Source organism: Colias croceus, chromosome 13 (genome assembly GCF_905220415.1).
Source record: "Colias croceus chromosome 13, ilColCroc2.1".
NCBI classification, from domain to species: domain Eukaryota; kingdom Metazoa; phylum Arthropoda; class Insecta; order Lepidoptera; family Pieridae; genus Colias; species Colias croceus.
Genome location: NC_059549.1, coordinates 11,074,611 through 11,095,831, shown reverse-complemented (window position 1 = coordinate 11,095,831; position 21,221 = coordinate 11,074,611). Strand labels below are relative to the sequence as shown.

General features: G+C 37.4%; 1 protein-coding gene across 1 annotated transcript in view; it reads left to right on the top strand.

Annotated features, from left to right (window-relative positions):
* The window catches only part of LOC123697076 (glutamate receptor ionotropic, kainate 2-like), a 29,660-nt gene that overhangs the window by 6,259 nt on the left and 2,180 nt on the right, over nt 1-21,221 (top strand). The window contains exons 3-15 of the mRNA XM_045643492.1: nt 351-702; nt 1,542-1,654; nt 2,204-2,365; nt 2,433-2,657; nt 3,382-3,445; nt 3,576-3,721; nt 3,929-4,090; nt 4,286-4,485; nt 4,564-4,765; nt 10,128-10,213; nt 10,297-10,378; nt 10,655-10,703; nt 10,889-11,004. Coding sequence (XP_045499448.1) covers nt 351-702; nt 1,542-1,654; nt 2,204-2,365; nt 2,433-2,657; nt 3,382-3,445; nt 3,576-3,721; nt 3,929-4,090; nt 4,286-4,485; nt 4,564-4,765; nt 10,128-10,213; nt 10,297-10,378; nt 10,655-10,703; nt 10,889-11,004 — 1,959 coding nt within the window. The remainder of the gene's footprint in view (nt 1-350; nt 703-1,541; nt 1,655-2,203; nt 2,366-2,432; nt 2,658-3,381; nt 3,446-3,575; nt 3,722-3,928; nt 4,091-4,285; nt 4,486-4,563; nt 4,766-10,127; nt 10,214-10,296; nt 10,379-10,654; nt 10,704-10,888; nt 11,005-21,221) is intronic.

Sequence of the window (21,221 nt, the reverse complement as noted above, 5' to 3'; positions counted from 1 at the left end):
CATTGGATATTATCCATTAATGCATATAATATGTCCAATATGAACGAGAATAAAATGATAAGTGTGTATGAGCAAATTTACAAGTCATTCAAATGCTTCTAACTTTTTAAATTTTAATTATCTAATTTTAATTTTGATACAAAATAAAAGGTTAAAAAATTAGAGCTACCACTGAGCCTTTTTTTATCTCTCTACGTCTATAGCTTGGCAAGTTATAGTCAATTATCGGTTTTTTATTTCTCCTGAACAGTTGTGTTTTTGCAGTTATCAATTTATTCTCCGGGGACGGCGATATGATAATTTAGTACTGTAAGCAAAAGTTAGAGATACGAAGTTAGATATGTGTGCAGGCTATCGCGGCGCTGTGCGAGGCCAAGGGGTGGCGCGAGGCGGTGGTGCTGCACGAGCGCAGCGCGCGCGCCCTGCCGCAGCTGGCACCGGCCGGCAGCGAGCTCACGTTCCGCGCGCGCCAGCTGCCGCCGCCGCACGACGACGACGCGCTGCGCAACCTGCTGCTCGTGCTCAAGAAGTGGGGCGCGGTCAACTTCGTGGTGTGGTGCGGCGCGGCGTGCAGCGTGCGCGTACTGGACGCGGCGCAGCGCGTGGGGCTGCTGGCCGAGCGCCACGCCTACCTGCTGCCCGCGCTCGACCTGCACACGCTGCCGCTCGACGACTACAGCCACGGCGGCGCCAACCTTACCGGTGCGCACATTTGTTTATAGTATTGCATCACAGCCTGACATACGCACACTTATGCGTTGTGTTAAAACGTTATACATTCGTTATATTATCACAGTTGACAGATAAATTGTATACTAGCTTCCGCCCGCGACTCCGTCCGCGCGGATGTCGGTCTTCGCGTGGATGGTTTATTTCTCCATTTTGAGTCTCTGACAATGACATCATATAAATATCTATTGGACCCAAATACGGCTAGGCCTATAATAATACGTAACGTGTGTTCGCGGTTCTACAGAACAACGTCTATGAATAAAACTGAAAAATTAAGATTAATTTTTTTCTACGTATTTTTCCAGGATAAAAACTAAAAAGTATCCTATTTTACGCCCAGGATAATAAGGTATAATTATACCAAGTTTTATCGAAATCGAACCGTTAGTTTTCACGTGATGCCTTCACATACAGACAGACAGACAGACAGACAAAAAATTTTTTAATCACATATTTGGGTTTGGTATCGATCCAGTAACACCCCCTGGTATTTATTTTTTCAATATTTTCAATGTACAGAATTGACCCTTCTACAGATTTATTATATGTATAGATTGTGGTTATATCGAGGATAATTATTAATGGCATCGAAAAACCGGGTAAGTATAATATTGTGCCAAAGATATTATGTATAATTAAATTTATTTTATTATTCATATCATACGTAAAATCGTGATTCCTGTTCGATTTCGTCATGAGGGTGAAAAAGAAATTAGTTATTAGTTAGTTACTAATAATATAAGGAATTGAATACTACACACGTTTGTATACTAATGGTGTCCACATATTGTGTCACTTCCATGTCCCAGCTCTGCGGCTGTTCGACCCGCAGTCGGCGGCTGTGGTGCAGGCGATGGAGGCCTGGCGCGAAGAGTACAAGAACCGATTAGGTGATGCGGCCGACGATGAAGAGATCGAGCAAGTAATTATAAAATGAATCATTTGATCAGTCATCGTATCGTTTCGTTACATTCGCAAAATAACGACTGCCCGTTAATATTTTTAGCGAGTTCATTGTTATTATTAAATTATTAGAAATTACACGGGAGGCCGGGTTAAATATTAGTTTGAATGTACTGCGATTCTACACAACTGCCTAATTGATGTAGATAGACAAAAAACACAGCAAGTCAGCAATCAGCGCTGTTCGGGTGTTAGCCCACAGCATGGCTGAGTCTGTTCCGATTGCCTAATATATTATAGTCTAAGTTTTTGTTGGCAAATGGCAATAAAGCTTTTTTTCTTTCTTTCTTTCAAGTCAACCACTAATTGAGGGTAGTTGGGTCATATAAACAACGTCCGAGCCCTTAGGCATGATTCGTACGAATGCGCCACGAATCACGATTCAAAGGAAAGCGTCATTTTATAGTATTCGACAGCTAAGCATGTACTGACAGGAAATAGGGACAACTATAATTCATCCACAAAAATAATCAATCAAAAGTAACTAACAAAATATTATTATTCGTAGATAGTCGCGAACCCGCCGACCGCCCTCCTGCTGGCGTACGACGCGGCGCACATCGTCGCCGAGGCGCTGGCGCTGCTGCGGCTGCCGGCCGGCGCGCCCGGCGCCTGCGAGCGCGGCACAGCCGCCTTCCACGCCGACACGCTGCTCAACTACATACGCTCGGTGAGGACGCGGCGCGCGGCGCGGAGCCGGCGCCCGGGGCAGGGGAGTGACGTGCTTGTGCTTGCAGCGCGAGTGGGGCGGCGCCAGCAGCGAGCTGCCGCTGCGCTGGGAGGCGGGCGGCGCGCGGCGCGACGTGGCGCTGCAGGCGGCCGAGCTGCGCGCGGGCGGCGCGCTGCGCACGGCGGCCGCGTGGGCTCCGCGCGACGGGCTCGCCTGGCGCCCGCGCGACCCCGCGCCGCCGCCGCCGCGCGACTCCATGGTCAACCGCACCTTCGTCGTGCTCATCGCCCCGGTAAGTACTTTTCTTATAATTATTAAGGGCCGGCGCACATATGGCGGAGCGCAGGGCGGAGTGTAGCCCGCGAAGCATGATGGGCGACATAATGGCACTACCCGAGAATGCGCTAGACTGCGCAAAAGCGCATGCTCACCATGCATGATACACCATCGTCATTCTCTTTGCAATTTTTCGAAAGACAATGAAAAATGCTTTGCGCTGCGCTCCGCTATATTTGCGGGCTGTAAACGGTTCATCGATAACGAGAACGTAATATATAGGGTGTCCCCTGTCGGTATACTGAGCTCAAAGGAGGTTATAGTTTTGTATACGCTGAGTATGTAAAAAATACTTATAAAATTCCAGACACATTTTTTTTCAAGTAGATGAATAATTCTTAAAACTATGTGTATAGTGTATACCCCTAACAAGCAACCCGCCCAACTTTGCCTCCCGCACGTGAGCTATCGTTTAAGATTATGTTTTCATAGACAAAATGCTTACATAAGCGAAGCGGTATATGCCGACTACCTACGCGAAGCTAGAGAAAAAAAAACATGGATTTTAAGGAAAATTAAGCAAAAAATTTTTAATAAACCTAATTTTGTATTTTTTACGTGATCAATGTCTGAAAAACTACAGGTTCCTTAGCGCTTAGTAAGTATACCGTTAGTGGGACACTCTGTATATAAATGATTGGTACATATTTTTTCTATTGACAATTCTTTTTTTTTTTCAGAATAAACCGTACGTGATGAGACAACAGTCGACCGATCGGCTCGCGGGCAACGAGCGCTACGAAGGTTTATTTTATACCTACGCTTGATATAGTTTCTTTTCTAAAGCATTCGAGAAGAGAGATGCGATGTGAAGCGTGAACTGCATAAATGATGTGAAGCGTGAACTGCATAAATTTTTCTGATGGTAAACCAGGTTTCTGTATCGAGCTGATCGACCGGCTCGCGCGGCAGCTGCACTTCAACTACACGTTCCTGGAGCAGCCGGACGGCCGCTACGGCTCCTACAACAAGACCACGGGCCAGTGGGACGGCATGATGAAGCGCCTCATGGAGGATAACGTGAAGCCCGCTTTATATATTTATGGCAAAAATATTTTTTTAAACTGTCGTTGCTTCAATTGATACTTTACAATTAAAATTTTACTCCGAACTTCGTATTTACATACTTACCCTCCCTACTCGTCATTCGTTAACAATCTAAATCAATTTGACTGTGTAATCGCAAAATTTTCTGATAATCGAATTATATGTTAACGTATATTATAGGACATCGATTTCGCGGTGACGGACCTGACAATAACCGCGGAGCGCGAGAAAGCGGTGGACTTCACCACGCCATTCATGAACCTGGGCATCGGCATCCTGTTCCGCAAGCCGCAGCCTCCCAAGCCCGCGCTGCTCGCCTTCCTGCTGCCCTTCTCCAGCGGGGTTCGTACATTATATCGTATCCTTTCATTCTGCGCTACCGTGTCGACAAAGTTACATTTATTGTTTAAGAGAAAAAAAGTAATAAAAACTAGAAACTAAAACTAAAAACTACATTCTCAGGGCGATAGTCCTCAAAATCTGTTTAAATGTTCATGTCGCATCGCATACAATAGCGCTACAGCTCGCGACCCGCAGGTGTGGCTGTGCCTGGGCTTCGCGTACCTGGGCACGTCGCTGGTGCTGTACGCCGTGGGGCGCCTGTGCCCCGAGGAGTGGCAGAACCCGTACCCGTGCGTGGAGGAGCCGGCCGCGCTCGAGAACCAGTTCACCATCTCCAACGCGCTCTGGTTCATCCTGGGCGCCGTGCTCATGCAGGGCTCCGAAATTGCGCCCGTGTTGGTATCTCGTCTGCCTATTCTCGCTCACGATAACTAGACGATGACGATGAACGGTTCCATTGCCCTGTGTCGCAGCGCGTACGGGTCGCGCGCGGTGGCCAGCGCGTGGTGGATCTTCGCCATCGTGATCGTGAACTCGTACACGGCCAACCTGGCCACGCTGCTGGGCACCAAGACGTCCAACGAGCTAATCCACAACGTGCGCGAACTCGCCGAGAACGACCTCGGCATCACCTACGGCGCCAAGTCTGGCGGTTCCACCTTCACTTTCTTTGAGGTATCGCAGCTGTATTCATATTATATTCCTTTTATATACTACTTTTTCAATATTTCTATACGACGCGACGATATAGAGATTGATTCCTGAAAATTAAACCGGAAAGAAATATAGAAATACAAAAAATAAACATTTATTACAACACTACAAACATTACACTGTTTGTATGCATTTCCTGAGAACATTTACTATGGTAATGTTTATTTTTTTACACTAAGTATAAGAAAGTAGAGATTTCAATGAACAAGAGGCTCCCCAAGTTTAGTTTAGCAAAAAACTCATAATATTTTGACGGGAGAATTTTCGACTGAAAATTAGGTTGTTTTTTTTTTCAAGTTTAAATAAGGCGAAAAAATAAATATTTACAATCAAATAAATTACAGTGTATTTGGGACATAATAAAGTATGAATTTTCCACCAAATTTCGTAGAAAAAAAAATTTTTTGATGTAGATAAAAATAATAAACCAAAAACTTGGTTTTTTGAATTTTTCATCTAAATTTTGAGGTTTTGCCATTGAACTTTTTTCCGTAGGACTTGTAGTTTTGGCGGAAATCGAGAGAAACCATTTTTTACCCTTAAAAGCTCCCCCCTCCCACTTCCCGAACTCAGATCGCCCGTAAATTATTTTTCCTTTCATTTTTATAATATTCCCCTCTTTTTATAATGGGTTTCATCCTACTATATTTTTTTTGTTTCAAAATTATCATCGATTTTCAATCTGATTGACTTTGCGGATATTGATATTTAAAATGGTGAACTAAAATTATATTCTTCTTTTCGGCGAAAGAATGAGCATTATGACTTATGAGTCGTGCACTTTTTTATTCTCCAAACATTTATTTATTTATTTACTGATGGGTTAATGAGTCACAAACACTGATTACTTCAAAATTAACTTTATTTCTAAGTAAAATACCGGGAACACATACAGTCACTACAATGTCACAGAGCAGAGAGAAAAACCACAGAGCAAGCGTAAGCTGGTGTTGCAAGGCGCAAAGTTCAAAATTACAAAATTATATTTAACACTCCTCCTGAATTTAAGCCCTTTCAACACTAAAAATAACAAAAATGCTTGCCAAAAATCATAATTTAAGATAATTATTTAGACATAAAACAAAACTGAAACTAACAAAGTGAGCTAAATGAACACATACCAAGTTTAGCTCTCAAACATTTAAATTTATCTTTTGACAATGCTTTTGTAAGTATGTCTGCATACTGATTATTACTACTAACAAACTTCAGAACAATAATCTTTTGGTTATATTTCTCTTTAATAAAATGGTATTTTATTTCAATATGTTTACATCTCTTGTGAAAGTTTACATTTTTAATGACACTAATTGCACTTTGGTTGTCCAAATAAAGACACATAGAGTCTTGTTTGTACTGATCTATATCACTCAAAAATTGCTTAATCCACATGGTTTCCTTAGTGGCAGCGCAGGCTGCCATGAATTCTGCCTCTGTTGTAGATAAGGCTACTGTTTGCTGTCGTTGACTGGACCAAGTTACTGCCGCTCCATTCTTAATGAACACATAACCAGTTACAGAGCGACGTGTATCCAAGTCATTTGCATAGTCTGCATCACTATAACCAGTGACTTCTGCAGGTTGTGCAGTTTGTGAGTAGCACAGCCCATACTCCTTTGTATCTTTCAAGTATTTAAATATCTTTTTAACTGCATTCCAATGGGTTTGGTTATAATTATTCAAAAATCGACTCACCAGACTCACAGCAAACATTATATCAGGTCGACTCACAATGGCCAGGTGCATCAGGGAGCCGACTGCCTCTCTATAGGGTATGTCTTTATCAGCCTCTCCTCTCTCTTCTTTATACAGTTTCATGTGTGGATCTACAGGAACACTGTTGGAATTAGAATCATTCATGTTAAATTTGTTTAACATATTTTCTATATACCTTGTTTGGTGTATGAATATGAATTTATCAAACTGTTCTATTTGCATTCCTACAAAATTACTTGGTTTTGTTATTATTTTAATTTCAAAGATAGTTTTCAAGTCTTCAGTAATCTCCTTTAATGCTAAGTCACTGTTAGAAAACAATAGTCCATCGTCGACATATAAACATAAATAGCAATTACTTTCCTTTACTATACCAATATAGACACATTGGTCAGCCTTGCTGTTCACAAAGCCAAACTTCTTAAGAACGGAATCAAACTTACTGTTCCAGCATCTTGGGGCTTGTTTCAACCCGTAGAGTGATTTGTTGAGTTTACAGACCATATTTTCTTCATGTGCAAGCCCATCTGGAGGTGTCATAAATATGGTCTCCTCCAGCTCCCCATACAGAAAAGCTGTTTTGACATCTAGTTGAATGACTTTTAGGTTATTTTGTACAGCTGCTGAAAGTAACAAGCGTATTGAGTCATACCTTACCGTCGGTGCAAAAGTTTCTTGATAATCAATTCCCTTGGTTTGAGCATATCCTTTTGCACATAGGCGTGACTTATACCTAGGCCCTGTTGGTTCTTCTTTGATTCTAAATACCCACTTGCAGTGTATTACTTTTGCATTTAAAGGTTTCTCAACTAATGTCCAGGTATTATTCTTCTTATGAGCATCTAATTCTTCTTGTATTGATTTTATCCACTTATCTTTATCTACTGAGTTCACTGCTTCTTTATATGTCATTGGAATATCTATTGAATTTTCTTCATGTTGACACATGTATATATTTTCTTCTGAATCATTTAAACTAACTTTTTCAACTCTGTTCTTTCTTGGTCTCAAAGTTATGTTGTTCACTGGTGGAGATGGAAAACTGACATCTGGTGCGTAATCACTGTCTGATTTGTCTTTACACACCGTTTCATATGAACATATACTGGTATCATCATCTTCAGTTTCAGTGGAAATATTTTCTTCACTATTATTATTTCTAGTAGAATTCTTCTGTGTCAGTTCTACTGGGACATAGTCCCTTTTGACAGTAGATTCTAGAAATGTAGCATCCCTGCTTTTTATTACCTTTTTAGTTTTTGGTATCACAAATCTATATCCTTTACTATGATCACAATAACCTATGAAGATCATTTTCTGTGCCTTGGGGTCCCACTTTCTGCGTTTCTCTTGAGGTAAGTGTACCATAGCTTCACAACCGAATATGCGCATGTGTTTCACATTAGGTTTTTGTCCTGACCACAATTCTTCAGGTGTTTTAAATGATAGGGACTGTGTTGGTGAGCGATTTATTACATAAGCAGCTGTGTGTACTGCATCAGCCCAAAACTGTTTGGGTAGATTGGCATTAAGCAGCATACATTTAGCTCTTTCAATAAGACTCCTATTCATTCTTTCTGCAGTCCCGTTTTGTTCAGGGGAATATGGTGTGGTAGTCTGGTGTATGATACCTGCAGCTTTTAAATAATCAGAGAAATTCTTGTTGACATATTCCAAGCCATTATCTGTGCGTAGTATTTTTATATGAGTATTAAGCTGATTTTCTACTTCATTTTTAAACTCTTTGAATTTTTCTAACGCATCTGACTTGTTCCGGAGAAAATATACATAAATTTTCTTTGAAAAATCATCAAGAAAAGTTATAAAGTATTTGGCACCTCCTGGTGTTTGTGTCTCCATAGGGCCACATATGTCTGAGTGGACCAGTTGAAGCAAACCCTTTGCTTTGTTCCCTTCACTTCTAAAAGGTAGTCTAGTCTGCTTACCTTCCTTACAGGTGACACATGTCAGATTTTCTGAATTTGCGGAGAAAGTTACATGGTCAGTGTTATCAGACATTTTCTTTAAACTGTTGAAATTAAGGTGTCCCATTCGTTGGTGCCATAGAAAGATATCATTTTCTTCAACATCGGACATGCATGCATAGCCTCCTCCAGGCATGTTCAGCCGGTACATGTTGTTGATAATACTAGCTGTTGCTACTATCTGATTTTTATTGTTCATAATAACACAGCCAGTTTTGTCAAATCTTACTTGGCCTCCACTGCGAATAATCTGACTTACAGATAGTAAGTTTGTAGCTAATTCAGGAACACATAATACATTTGTAAACAGTACCTTATTTTCTTGACCTTTTTCATTGTAAGTATTTAAGCTCACTTGCCCTGAGCATTGCACTGATAATACTTTGTTATCTGCTACTCTTATATTCTTTATAACGGAAGTAGTCTCTTTCTGAAGCAAACTTTTGTCTTTGACCATATGTGAGGATGCGCCTGAGTCCACATACCAGACATCACACTGTGCAGTTGTCGCAATAAATACAGCAGCATATGATGAACTGCTGGAATTTTGTGATACTTCTTTATTTTTCAATTTGCATTCTGGGCTTTTGTGTCCATATTTATTGCAGGTGTAGCACCTAGGTCCTTTAGAATGCCTCTTGAAATTTTTCTGAAATTTTTTGTTAACTGCGAATGCATTTGACTCATTTTCATATGGTCTGACATCCTGTAATAATTTTGCCTTTACAGAATCTGAAGTTATAGTTATGCCTGAGCTTTCAATGGCCATTATCATTGGTTTATAGCTTTCGGGCAGACCTGAGAGCAACATAGTACCTAGCCACTCGTCGTCCACTTTGAAACCAATATTTCTGAGTTTGTGAGCTGTGTTCATTATTCTGCTTACGTACTCTTCTACATTTTGACATTCTGTTAGTGACGTATTGCATAAATCACGCAGTAGCCCAACTCTGCGTGTCAGCCCAGAGTCATCAAATGTTGAGGACAATTTATCCCAAACTTCTTTGGCGGTGCGAGCCTCTTGGATATGCACATAGTTTGTGGGATCAACTGAGAGGATTATCTTTGTTCTCGCCTTAGTATCTCGTTTTGGATCTGATTCCATGTTAGATTCTATGCAATCCCACAACTCCTCATGTTGTAGATATGTTTGCATTGCAAACCGCCAAGTTGCATAGTTTTCCCGACCGGATAGCTTTTCAATTAATGCCAATTGGTTGTTTGTTGCCATTTTGTTTGAATTTATTCACTTTCAACACAAAAGTTTGTATTAACAAAAGTCACGTTGCCGGTTTGAGGTTAAGTTCACATATAATGTTTCGATCACTGTTTTTACAACGAGATTTCGCACTTTCCTTGTTTCTGAGCTTTCTGGGCCCATAACCTGATGGGTTAATGAGTCACAAACACTGATTACTTCAAAATTAACTTTATTTCTAAGTAAAATACCGGGAACACATACAGTCACTACAATGTCACAGAGCAGAGAGAAAAACCACAGAGCAAGCGTAAGCTGGTGTTGCAAGGCGCAAAGTTCAAAATTACAAAATTATATTTAACATTTACACTTTAATACAGTAGTACAAAAACGAAATCTTACAATTTAATATTATTTATTTCAGCTTTCGAACAATGATTTGTACAAAAGCATGTATCAAAAGATGATGCAGCAGGAAATGCCATCGTCCAACGAAGCAGGAATAGAAAAGTAAGAAAAAAATAATCACACGGACTTTTAATCTTTTGTACTGTAGCCACCTTCTTATTGCAAATTGCAATGTTTATTATCAGGGTGATGAAGGAACAGTACGCATTCTTCGCGGAGTCTACCACCATCGAGTATACCATTGAGCGGAACTGTGAAGTTACTATGGTCGGTAAAAATAACGACGCGTTTTAATATTAATATATCTTCTAATCTAAATCAATGCCACTTTTCGTTGTAATTCCATAACTCGAGAACGGCTGAACCGATTTCGATAATTCTTTTTTTATTATATTCCTTGAAGTACGAGGATGGTTCTTATGTAGAGAAAACGTTAATATGTACCACGGGCGAAGCCGGGGCGGACCGCTAGTTATAATATGTATTAAAGAAAATCTTTGTTATAATTTTTTTTTTTGTAATTAATATTTAATTCTTTTTTAGGTCGGAGAGCTTCTAGATAATAAGGGTTACGGAATTGCCATGAAGAAAAGTAAGTTAACCGTCGTTTGACAGCCGATGTTTGTTTTGTTAGCAGATTTTTCAAAAAAAATAAGTTCGTAGTTGTACCACATCGTACTTTGAAAATATTTGGTTTGAAATGATTTAATACGTGCACGCAAATACGTGTTTAAATCGGTCGAAGTATTTATACACTAATACGTTCGCAATGTGTAGATTCGCAGTACCGGCACTCGATGAACCTGGCGCTGCTGAACCTGCAGGAGTCGGGCGTGCTGCGCGAGATGAAGCACCGCTGGTGGAAGGAGAAGCACGGCGGCGGCGCCTGCCAGGTACTATTGTATTTTATAAAAGTTGAAAGTTTCTATGTACAGTAGTGTACGTATAATTAGAAACACGTAACACAATGAAGTAGTCATCAAATTCATTTGACATTTGTGTATAATAACGTAATAGAGATTAAGCATTATTTCATATGTAATAGAACACCCGTTTATCTAGTTTTATAAGAAATTGCTTAATTTTAATCAAACGTTAGCTTAAATTAATAAAATCAAACAACTTTAAGTGCAGTCTAATTTCCGGGTATTTTCAGTCTGGACAACAAATTAGAAACAGCATGGTTCGAGTGTTCTAAAGTCAAAACCTGTTGAAATACCGCCAATATTTTTTCCTTCTGCAAATATTTGCACCGTTTTTTAAACATTCTATCTAAAAGTTTCTGAAAATTAATTAACTTTACAGTAAAAATGGGTAAAAGTAAGATTTGTGACCCATCAACAAGAAAAATAATCTTAAGTTTACATTTTGAAAAAAGCTGCCGGACATTTTCACGCATTTTCCGGATATTTCCATATATTTCCCAGGCTTTTCCTGACATTTTCCGGGGATTTCCCAGGCATTTTCCGGACAGTTCCAGGAATTTTCCGGATATTTTCCGGGAATTTTCCGGGCATCTCCCAGGCATTTTCCAGGCATTTTCCGGGGATTTTCCAAGCATTTCCCGGACATTTTCACGCATTTTTTGGATATTTCCCGGGGATTTTCCAGGCATATTCCGGACATTTTCACGCATTTTCCGGACATGCGTGAAAATGCCTGGGAAATGCCCGGAAAATATCCGGGAAAATGCGTGAAAATGTCCGGGAAAAGCGTGGAAAATGCCTGGGAAATGCCCGGAAAATTCCCGGAAAATATCCGTAAAATGCGTGAAAATGTCTGGGAAATGCCTGGAAAATATCCGGGAAATGCGTGAAAATATCCGGAAAAAGCGTGGAAAATGCCTAGAAAATCCCCGGAAAATGCCTGGGAAATGCCCGGAATATTCCCGGAAAATATCCGGAAAATGCGTGAAGCCACTTCAAACCGTGCCACTTCAAATTTGCGAATTAAAGCAGAAAACAAAAAAAAAAAGAAAGCTAAAATCTTTGATACAGGATGGCCCATAAGTCGTTTGAAAAGTAAATTTCGAATAAAATACAAAAGGCGCGCGTGAGTGGCGCACGCGGTGCGGGGGGGAGTACCGACTATTCCTGGGAATTTTGTCGCCATGGAGCATTTCACCGGTGTGGACCGATGTCAGTGAACTTAGCAGAGCATTTTTAGCAGATCAAAAAAATAATGTGAGTTCTTATTGCGTGCAGTTGAGTTCTAGAGTTCCTGATACTTTTTGGATATAGTTCTGGCGTTTTTACCTGAAAAAACGACATTTGAAAAAATGATCTGCCAACTTCCCGTAGCAGAGCATTTTTAGCAGATCAAAAAAATAATGTGAGTTCCTATCGCGTGCAGTTGAGTTCTATAGTTCCTGATACTTTTTGGATATAGTTCTGGCGTTTTTACCTGAAAAAACGACATTTGAAAAAATGATCTGCCAACTTCCCGTAGCAGAGCATTTTTAAGCAGATCAAAAAAATAATGTGAGTTCTTATCGCGTGCAGTTGAGTTCTAGAGTTCCTGATACTTTTTAGAAATAGTTCTGGCGTTTTTACCTGAAAAAACGACATTTGAAAAAATGATCTGCCAACTTCCCGCAGCAGATCATTTAGTTGGCAGATCATGTTTAGCAGATCAAAAAAATAATGGGAGTTCTTATCGCGTGCAGTTGAGTTCTATAGTTACTGATACTTTTTAGAAATAGTTCTGGCGTTTTTAACCTTATAAAACGACATTTGAAAAAATGATCTGCCAACTTCCCGTAGCAGAGCATTTTTAGCAGATCAAAAAATAATGTGAGTTCTTATCGCGTGCAGTTGAGTTCTATAGTTCCTAATACTTTTTAAAAATAGTTCTGGCGTTTTTACCTTAAAAAACGACATTTGAAAAAATGATCTGCCAACTTCCCGTACCTACTAGATAATTTTTAGCGGATCAAAAAAATAATGTGAGTGCTTATCGCGCGCAGAACTAACATTATTTTTTTGATCCGCTAAAAATTATGTAGTACGGGAAGTTGGCAGATCATTTTTTCAAATGTCGTTTTATAAGGTTAAAAACGCCAGAACTATTTCTAAAAAGTATCAGGAACTCTAGAACTCAACTGCACGCGATAAGAACTCACTTTATTTTTTTGATCTGCTTAAAAATGCTCTGCTACGGGAAGTTGGCAGATCATTTTTTCAAATGTCGTTTTTTTAGGTAAAAACTTGTAAATAATGACAGGGTTATTGACAAAAGTGCTGATGTTGCGCTTGCTTTTGAAGAATTCTTCAGTAGTGTCCCTGCTACTATTACTAATAGTTTAAATTCGTCTTCAGCACTTGCAGAAACCTTTTTGAGGGACCATGTTGCGGGGTGCAGTACATTATTTGAATTACGACACGTAACTGCTAGTGATATTGTTACTGCCTTTAAGGCCGTGTACGCGGTCCGTGCGCTGTTTGGCTCAAATATGTGATTTTTCAAACCAGATTGTCCATCAACCACTTATCTTACAAACATGTGAATTACTAATAATTTTAGGAAATTTTATTGTCTATATAGTTAGTTAAGAGTTTTTTTCAATTAATACAGTATTTGTGAATACCATCAAGATAACTGAGCCGATGATTACTTGATTTCACTTTTAGTGTCAATTTCGAAGCTAAAAATATCTGAAATTGCTGACAGATCTAACACACATTTTTTTTAACTAACTGCAAAAATCCTTATTAAAATAGTTAGTTAAAAGATTTTTTTAATTTGGACTCCTAACTTACGAAATTAAAATCCGAACAATGTGAATTTTTTTAGAAATTATAGTCGACAAAATGATTATTTTCACCAAGATATTTGACTTAGTTGAATATAATTTATACATATTGCAATAAAAGAACGTATTACTTATAAGATAAAATTTAAAAAATCAACTAAGGTACCTCTATTATTTTTCTACAATTTTTTTTAAAGTACTATAAAACACTGCGCGTGACCCGATTAAAATCAGTCGGCAGCGAGCCTTCCCAGAGAGAGGACATGTTGCTCGGCGCTCTCCTGTGGACCTATGCTGTTCATAGTAAAAGGATAGCGCAAGCCGCGATCTATCGTAATAGATCGCGGAGATTTTGACTTGCGTTAAATTGAATAAGCCCTCTTAAGACGCTTAATCTAAAAAATACTTGTGATCTTTGGGGAATGTCCGTAAATTTAGTTAATAATATAATAGAAAATATTGCGAAAAATTTAGCTTTCATATTTAATAAGTGTTGTGACTATGGTACATTTCCTAATTTACTAAAGCTTAGTAAAGTTATACCTCTATTTAAGAAGGGCGATCAAGAAGACTGTAACAATTATAGACCTATCTCTATTTTACCAACATTAAGTAAGGTATTCGAGAAGTTAATATTAAACCAATTGAGTAGTCATTTTGCATCTAATAATTTACTGCACACCAAACAGTTTGGTTTCACAAAGGGGCGCTCAACCACAGATGCTGGAGTTGCACTTCTAACACATATTTATAAAGCATGGGAAAACTCAAAAAATGCTCTGGGGATATTTTGTGACCTCTCCAAGGCATTTGACTGCGTTGAACATTGTACTTTGTTACGTAAACTTAATCACTATGGAATTACAGGAAAAGCCCAGAACCTCATAGCGTCATACCTGCATGATAGGATACAGACTGTAGTTGTCAATGGAGAACGTTCTAGCGGTGCGTCAATTAACATTGGTGTTCCACAGGGGTCCATTTTAGGTCCCTTCTTGTTCTTGGTATATATCAATGATCTTCCCTATTATTTGCAGGATAGGTGTGAAATAGTTCTGTTTGCAGATGATACCTCATTAATTTTTAATGTGGATAGGCATGACCCAAATGTTGACGAAGTGAACAGTGCTCTTTTACACATATCTGAATGGTTTACTGCCAATAATTTATTATTAAATGCCAAAAAAACCACTTGTGTTGAATTTTTACTTCCTAATGTAAAAAAGTTGAACAGAGATATTACCTTGAACGGGGAGGTATTGCATCCTACTGAGTCTACTGTATTTCTAGGGTTAACATTGGATGAGAAACTACAGTGGGGAGCCCATGTCAACACCGCTGCAGGTAAGCTCAGTTCAGCTGCATATGCAGTCCGAAAAATAAGGCATCTCACCGATGAAGATACGGCTAGATTGGTTTATTTCAGCTACTTTCATAGCATTATGTCCTATGGAATTCTACTGTGGGGCAAGGCTGCAGATATAGAAACTATATTTATCTTACAGAAAAGAGCCATTCGCTCTATATATAATTTACGTGCTCGGGACTCACTAAGAGATCATTTTAAAAATACTGGTATCCTTACTGTACCATCACAGTATATATTTAATAATATTTTGCATGTTCACAAAAACGCCGACTTACACACAAGAGTAGGAGATAGACACGATTATGGCACAAGGAACAGGAATAGAATTGAAATGCCATTTTTCCGATTAGCTAAAGTTAAAAATTCATTTATGGGTCAAGGTATACGCTTATACAATAGAATTCCTCTCAATATTAAAGAGTTTAGTAGTTCTAAATTTAAAACTTATATAAAAAATGTACTAGTTCAGAGAGCGTACTACAGTATTCAGGAATATATGGACGATAAAGACCCATGGAGGGTTGTCGCGTAAAAACCACAGGACAGTTCTTTGCATATTATGATATATTATGTATAAGTTAGATATAAGTTACATATTATGTAATATTGACATGATTTTAAAAGAGCAACTATGGAGTTTCTTGCCGATTCTTCTCCATAGATACTGCTTTCCGAATCGGTGGTAAATGTTAAAAATACTTATGTAATGACGATTCGAAAGTGCTACTAAATAGTAGTCTAATTGAATAAATGAATGTTTGAGTTTGAGTTTGAGTTTGAAACGCCAGAACTATTTCTAAAAAGTATCAGGAACTATAGAACTCAACTGCACGCGATAAGAACTCACATTATTTTTTTGATCTGCTAAAAATTATCTGCCAACTAAATGATCTGCTGCGGGAAGTTGGCAGATCATTTTTTCAAATGTCGTTTTTTCAGGTAAAAACGCCAGAACTATTTCTAAAAAGTATCAGGAACTCTAGAACTCAACTGCATGCGATAAGAACTCACATTATTTTTTTGATCCGCTAAAAATTATGTAGTACGGGAAGTTGGTAGATCATTTTTTCAAATGTCGTTTTTTAAGGTAAAAACGCCAGAACTATTTCTAAAAAGTATCAGGAACTATAGAACTCAACTGCACGCGATAAGAACTCACTTTAATTTTTTTGATCTGCTTAAAAATGCTCTGCTACGGGAAGTTGGCAGATCATTTTTTCAAATGTCGTTTATTCAGGTAAAAACGCCAGAACTATTTCTAAAAAGTATCAGGAACTCTGGAACTCAACTGCACGCGATAAGAACTCACATTATTTTTTTGATCTGCTTAAAAATGCTCTGCTACGGGAAGTTGGCAGTTCATTTTTTCAAATGTCGTTTTTTCAGGTTAAAACGCCAGAACTATTTCTAAAAAGTATCAGGAACTATAGAACTCAACTGCACGCGATAAGAACTCACATTATTTTTTTGATCTGCCAAAAATGATCTGCCAACTAAATGATCTGCTACGGGAAGTTGGCAGATCATTTTTTCAAATGTCGTTTATTCAGGTAAAAACGCCAGAACTATTTCTAAAAAGTATCAGGAACTCTGGAACTCAACTGCACGCGATAAGAACTCACATTATTTTTTTTGATCTGCTTAAAAATGCTCTGCTACGGGAAGTTGGCAGTTCATTTTTTCAAATGTCGTTTTTTCAGGTTAAAACGCCAGAACTATTTCTAAAAAGTATCAGGAACTAGAACTCAACTGCACGCGATAAGAACTCACATTATTTTTTTGATCTGCTAAAAATTATCTGCCAACTAAATGATCTGCTACGGGAAGTTGGCAGATCATTTTTTCAAATGTCGTTTATTCAGGTAAAAACGCCAGAACTATTTCCAAAAAGTATCAGGAACTATAGAACTCAACTGCACGCGATAAGAACTCACATTATTTTTTTGATCTGCTAAAAATGCTCTGCTACGGGAAGTTGGCAGATCATTTTTTCAAATGTCGTTTTTTCAGGTAAGAACGCCAGAACTATTTCTAAAAAGTATCAGGAACTCTAGAACTCAACTGCACGCAATAAGAACTCACATTATTTTTTTGATCTGCTAAAAATGCTCTGCTAAGTTCACGGACATTGTGGATCGTGCGTTTTATGTGCGCGAGTTTTATCGAAACAATGATTCGGCTATCATTGCGCGGCGTAAATTTCGAGAATATCAGTATTTACGCAACTTTAAAGAAAGAAAGAAAAGAAATTTATTACAAAAAAAGTAAACAGCCAAATACATTATAAAATTTATCTTAAAATTAGGCAAACGGATACAGCCTCAGCAAAATGCTGCACAAAAGCAGCGCTGATTTTCAGGCTGTACCGGCGATTGCGGTTCGTCTTAATATTAAAAAAGAATTAAGTCTAGGTACTTTAAAGTTTAAATAAATATATAGATAAGGAAGCATATAAATATTAAGAGGGCTTATTCAATTTAACGCAAGTCAAAATCTCCGCGATCTATTACGATAGATCGCGGCTTGCGCTATCCTTTTACTATGAACAGCATAGGTCCACAGGAGAGCGCCGAGCAACATGTCCTCTCTCTGGGAAGGCTCGCTGCCGACTGATTTTAATCGGGTCGCGCGCAGTGTTTTATAGTACTTTAAAAAAATTGTAGAAAAATAATAGAGGTACCTTCACAGAACTATATCGAGATAGAAGGAAATAGTTCGTCGATTTATATGAGAACCGACCGTGTAACATTTTGCGTAGGTATTTTGACGTCACGCGAGTCTTTTAGTGATGTTCACAACGTCAAAATAATTAAATAGAAACTAAGTAGGCAGTTAAAACATTTTATAGAATCGAATTGGGAATCGATTTTGACCTTGACAGAATAATGAGAATAAAAATGTATGTTAATTTTTACAAGCTTTTTATTAACTTAAACTTCATTAGTATGCATGTGTATATGAATGTATGTATGTATCAAATCTTGTAATTGAATATTAAAGTAGTTTTAATCAACTTATTGAGCTGAAAGTTTGCATACATGTGCAAGTCAGGTGACAATATAAAATTCTAGTATCATGGTGCTGAGCTAATGAAGGAGACGGAAGGAACTCCTCAACCACTTAACATTATTCGCCGAAACTTTGATGGGCCAGTAAACGAATCTTCGTGAAAATGTATGGAACAAATCAGCCTGTGTTTCGTAGGAAACCAGTTTTTACGACCCGTTGCTTCAATCCATTTATTTTTTCACAAGAGAATATTTCGGAAAACTGAAACAAATTTGCACTAAGTATAATATAGTAAATATATTTTAAACCATCGATATACCTAACAATAATATTATAGGATTAAAAAATAATTATCATTTTTCTGTTTTCAATAGGTATCGATTTGAATCGACTAAGAAATCGGCATTGAAAATCGTGGAGTACAACTCTATAAGCTTATTTTTGACAGAAAAATGAGAAATCAACCTTTACCGCGTTTCGACAGTTTGGAATGTTTTATTTTCATTGCTGGTTTTCAATGCATGTCCAGTCTGGCGTGTAAAATTAAAACCGTAATGGAAAAGTTGCATCATTCCGTAACCATTTACATTAAATTAATGCGGAGCACAAAAATAAATTGTTTTATAAATAATAACAGATATTTTAGGGCAAAAAGTACTTACAGGTGAAAGGAAATATTTTTATTGACACCTTCAACTTATTTGGTGGTGTTTGCACAGTTAATTATCGAGCATGGGGTCATTTTCTGTTTGCATTAGTACGTCACACACTGAGAGCGGTCGAGAGCGGACTGAGCATCCTGGCGAGCAAAGACGATGATTAATCGTCTTTTCGCCACGCGAGGTACATACACTCTTTCCTTCTATCTCGATATAGTTCTGTGGGTACCTTAGTTGATTTTTTAAATTTTTTCTTATAAGTAATACGTTCTTTTATTGCAATATGTATAAATTATATTCAACTAAGTCAAATATCTTGGTGAAAATAATCATTTTGTCGACTATAATTTCTAAAAAAATTCACATTGTTCGGATTTTAATTTCGTAAGTTAGGAGTCCAAATTAAAAAAAAAAATTTAACTAACTATTTTAATAAGGATTTTTGCAGTTAGTTAAAAAAATGTGTGTTAGATCTGTCAGCAATTTCAGATATTTTTAGCTTCGAAATTGACACTAAAAGTGAAATCAAGTAATCATCGGCTCAGTTATCTTGATGGTATTCACAAATACTGTATTAATTGAAAAAAACTCTTAACTAACTATATAGACAATAAAATTTCCTAAAATTATTAGAAATTCATATGTTTGTAATATAAGTGGTTGATGGACAATCTGGTTTGAAAAATCACATATTTGAGCCAAACAGCGCACGGACCGCGTACACGGCCTTAATAATAAGTAAATAAATGAATATAATTAATTTAACTATTAAGACAATCCAAGTGTTCAAACGATTAAGAATTTTATTTTATTTTATTTTTTTAATTTTTAATTTTTTAATTTTTTAATTTTATTTTAGATATTTGACTTAGTTGAATATTCAACTAAGTCAAATATCTTGGTGAAAATAATCATTTTGTCGACTATAATTTCTAAAAAAATTCACATTGTTCGGATTTTAATTTCGTAAGTTAGGAGTCCAAATTAAAAAAAAAATTTTAACTAACTATTTTAATAAGGATTTTTGCAGTTAGTTAAAAAAATGTGTGTTAGATCTGTCAGCAATTTCAGATATTTTTAGCTTCGAAATTGACACTAAAAGTGAAATCAAGTAATCATCGGCTCAGTTATCTTGATGGTATTCACAAATACTGTATTAATTGAAAAAAACTCTTAACTAACTATATAGACAATAAAATTTCCTAAAATTATTAGAAATTCATATGTTTGTAATATAAGTGGTTGATGGACAATCTGGTTTGAAAAATCACATATTTGAGCCAAACAGCGCACGGACCGCGTACACGGCCTTAATAATAAGTAAATAAATGAATATAATTAATTTAACTATTAAGACAATCCAAGTGTTCAAACGATTAAGAATTTTATTTTATTTTATTTTTTTAATTTTTAATTTTTTAATTTTTTAATTTTATTTTAGATATTTGACTTAGTTGAATATTCAACTAAGTCAAATATCTTGGTGAAAATAATCATTTTGTCGACTATAATTTCTAAAAAAATTCACATTGTTCGGATTTTAATTTCGTAAGTTAGGAGTCCAAATTAAAAAAAAAATTTTAACTAACTATTTTAATAAGGATTTTTGCAGTTAGTTAAAAAAATGTGTGTTAGATCTGTCAGCAATTTCAGATATTTTTAGCTTCGAAATTGACACTAAAAGTGAAATCAAGTAATCATCGGCTCAGTTATCTTGATGGTATTCACAAATACTGTATTAATTGAAAAAAACTCTTAACTAACTAAGTATATAGACAATAAAATTTCCTAAAATTATTAGAAATTCATATGTTTGTAATATAAGTGGTTGATGGACAATCTGGTTTGAAAAATCACATATTTGAGCCAAACAGCGCACGGACCGCGTACACGGCCTTAATAATAAGTAAATAAATGAATATAATTAATTTAACTATTAAGACAATCCAAGTGTTCAAACGATTAAGAACTGGGTTATTAAGTTCGAAGAGAGTGGTTCGACGTTGGATAAACAACGGTCAGGTCATCACAGACGGAAGAAAACATCGATGAAGTGAAACACTCAATTCGTGAAAATCCCACCCAATCTACTCGTAAGCGTTCCAGTGCATTGACCGAGAACTTTTTTGCACCAGAATTGCAGAATTTTCCAGGCTTCAATACGCAGACCTAATTTCAACAAGATGGAGCAACCGCACATGCCTCTAACGTTGCTATGCCGGTCGTCCGTCAACTTTTCCCTAGTAAAGTGATCTCTAGCGAAGAGGAGATATTCCTTGGCCACCACGTAGTCCAGATCTGACCCCAATGGACTTTTTCTTA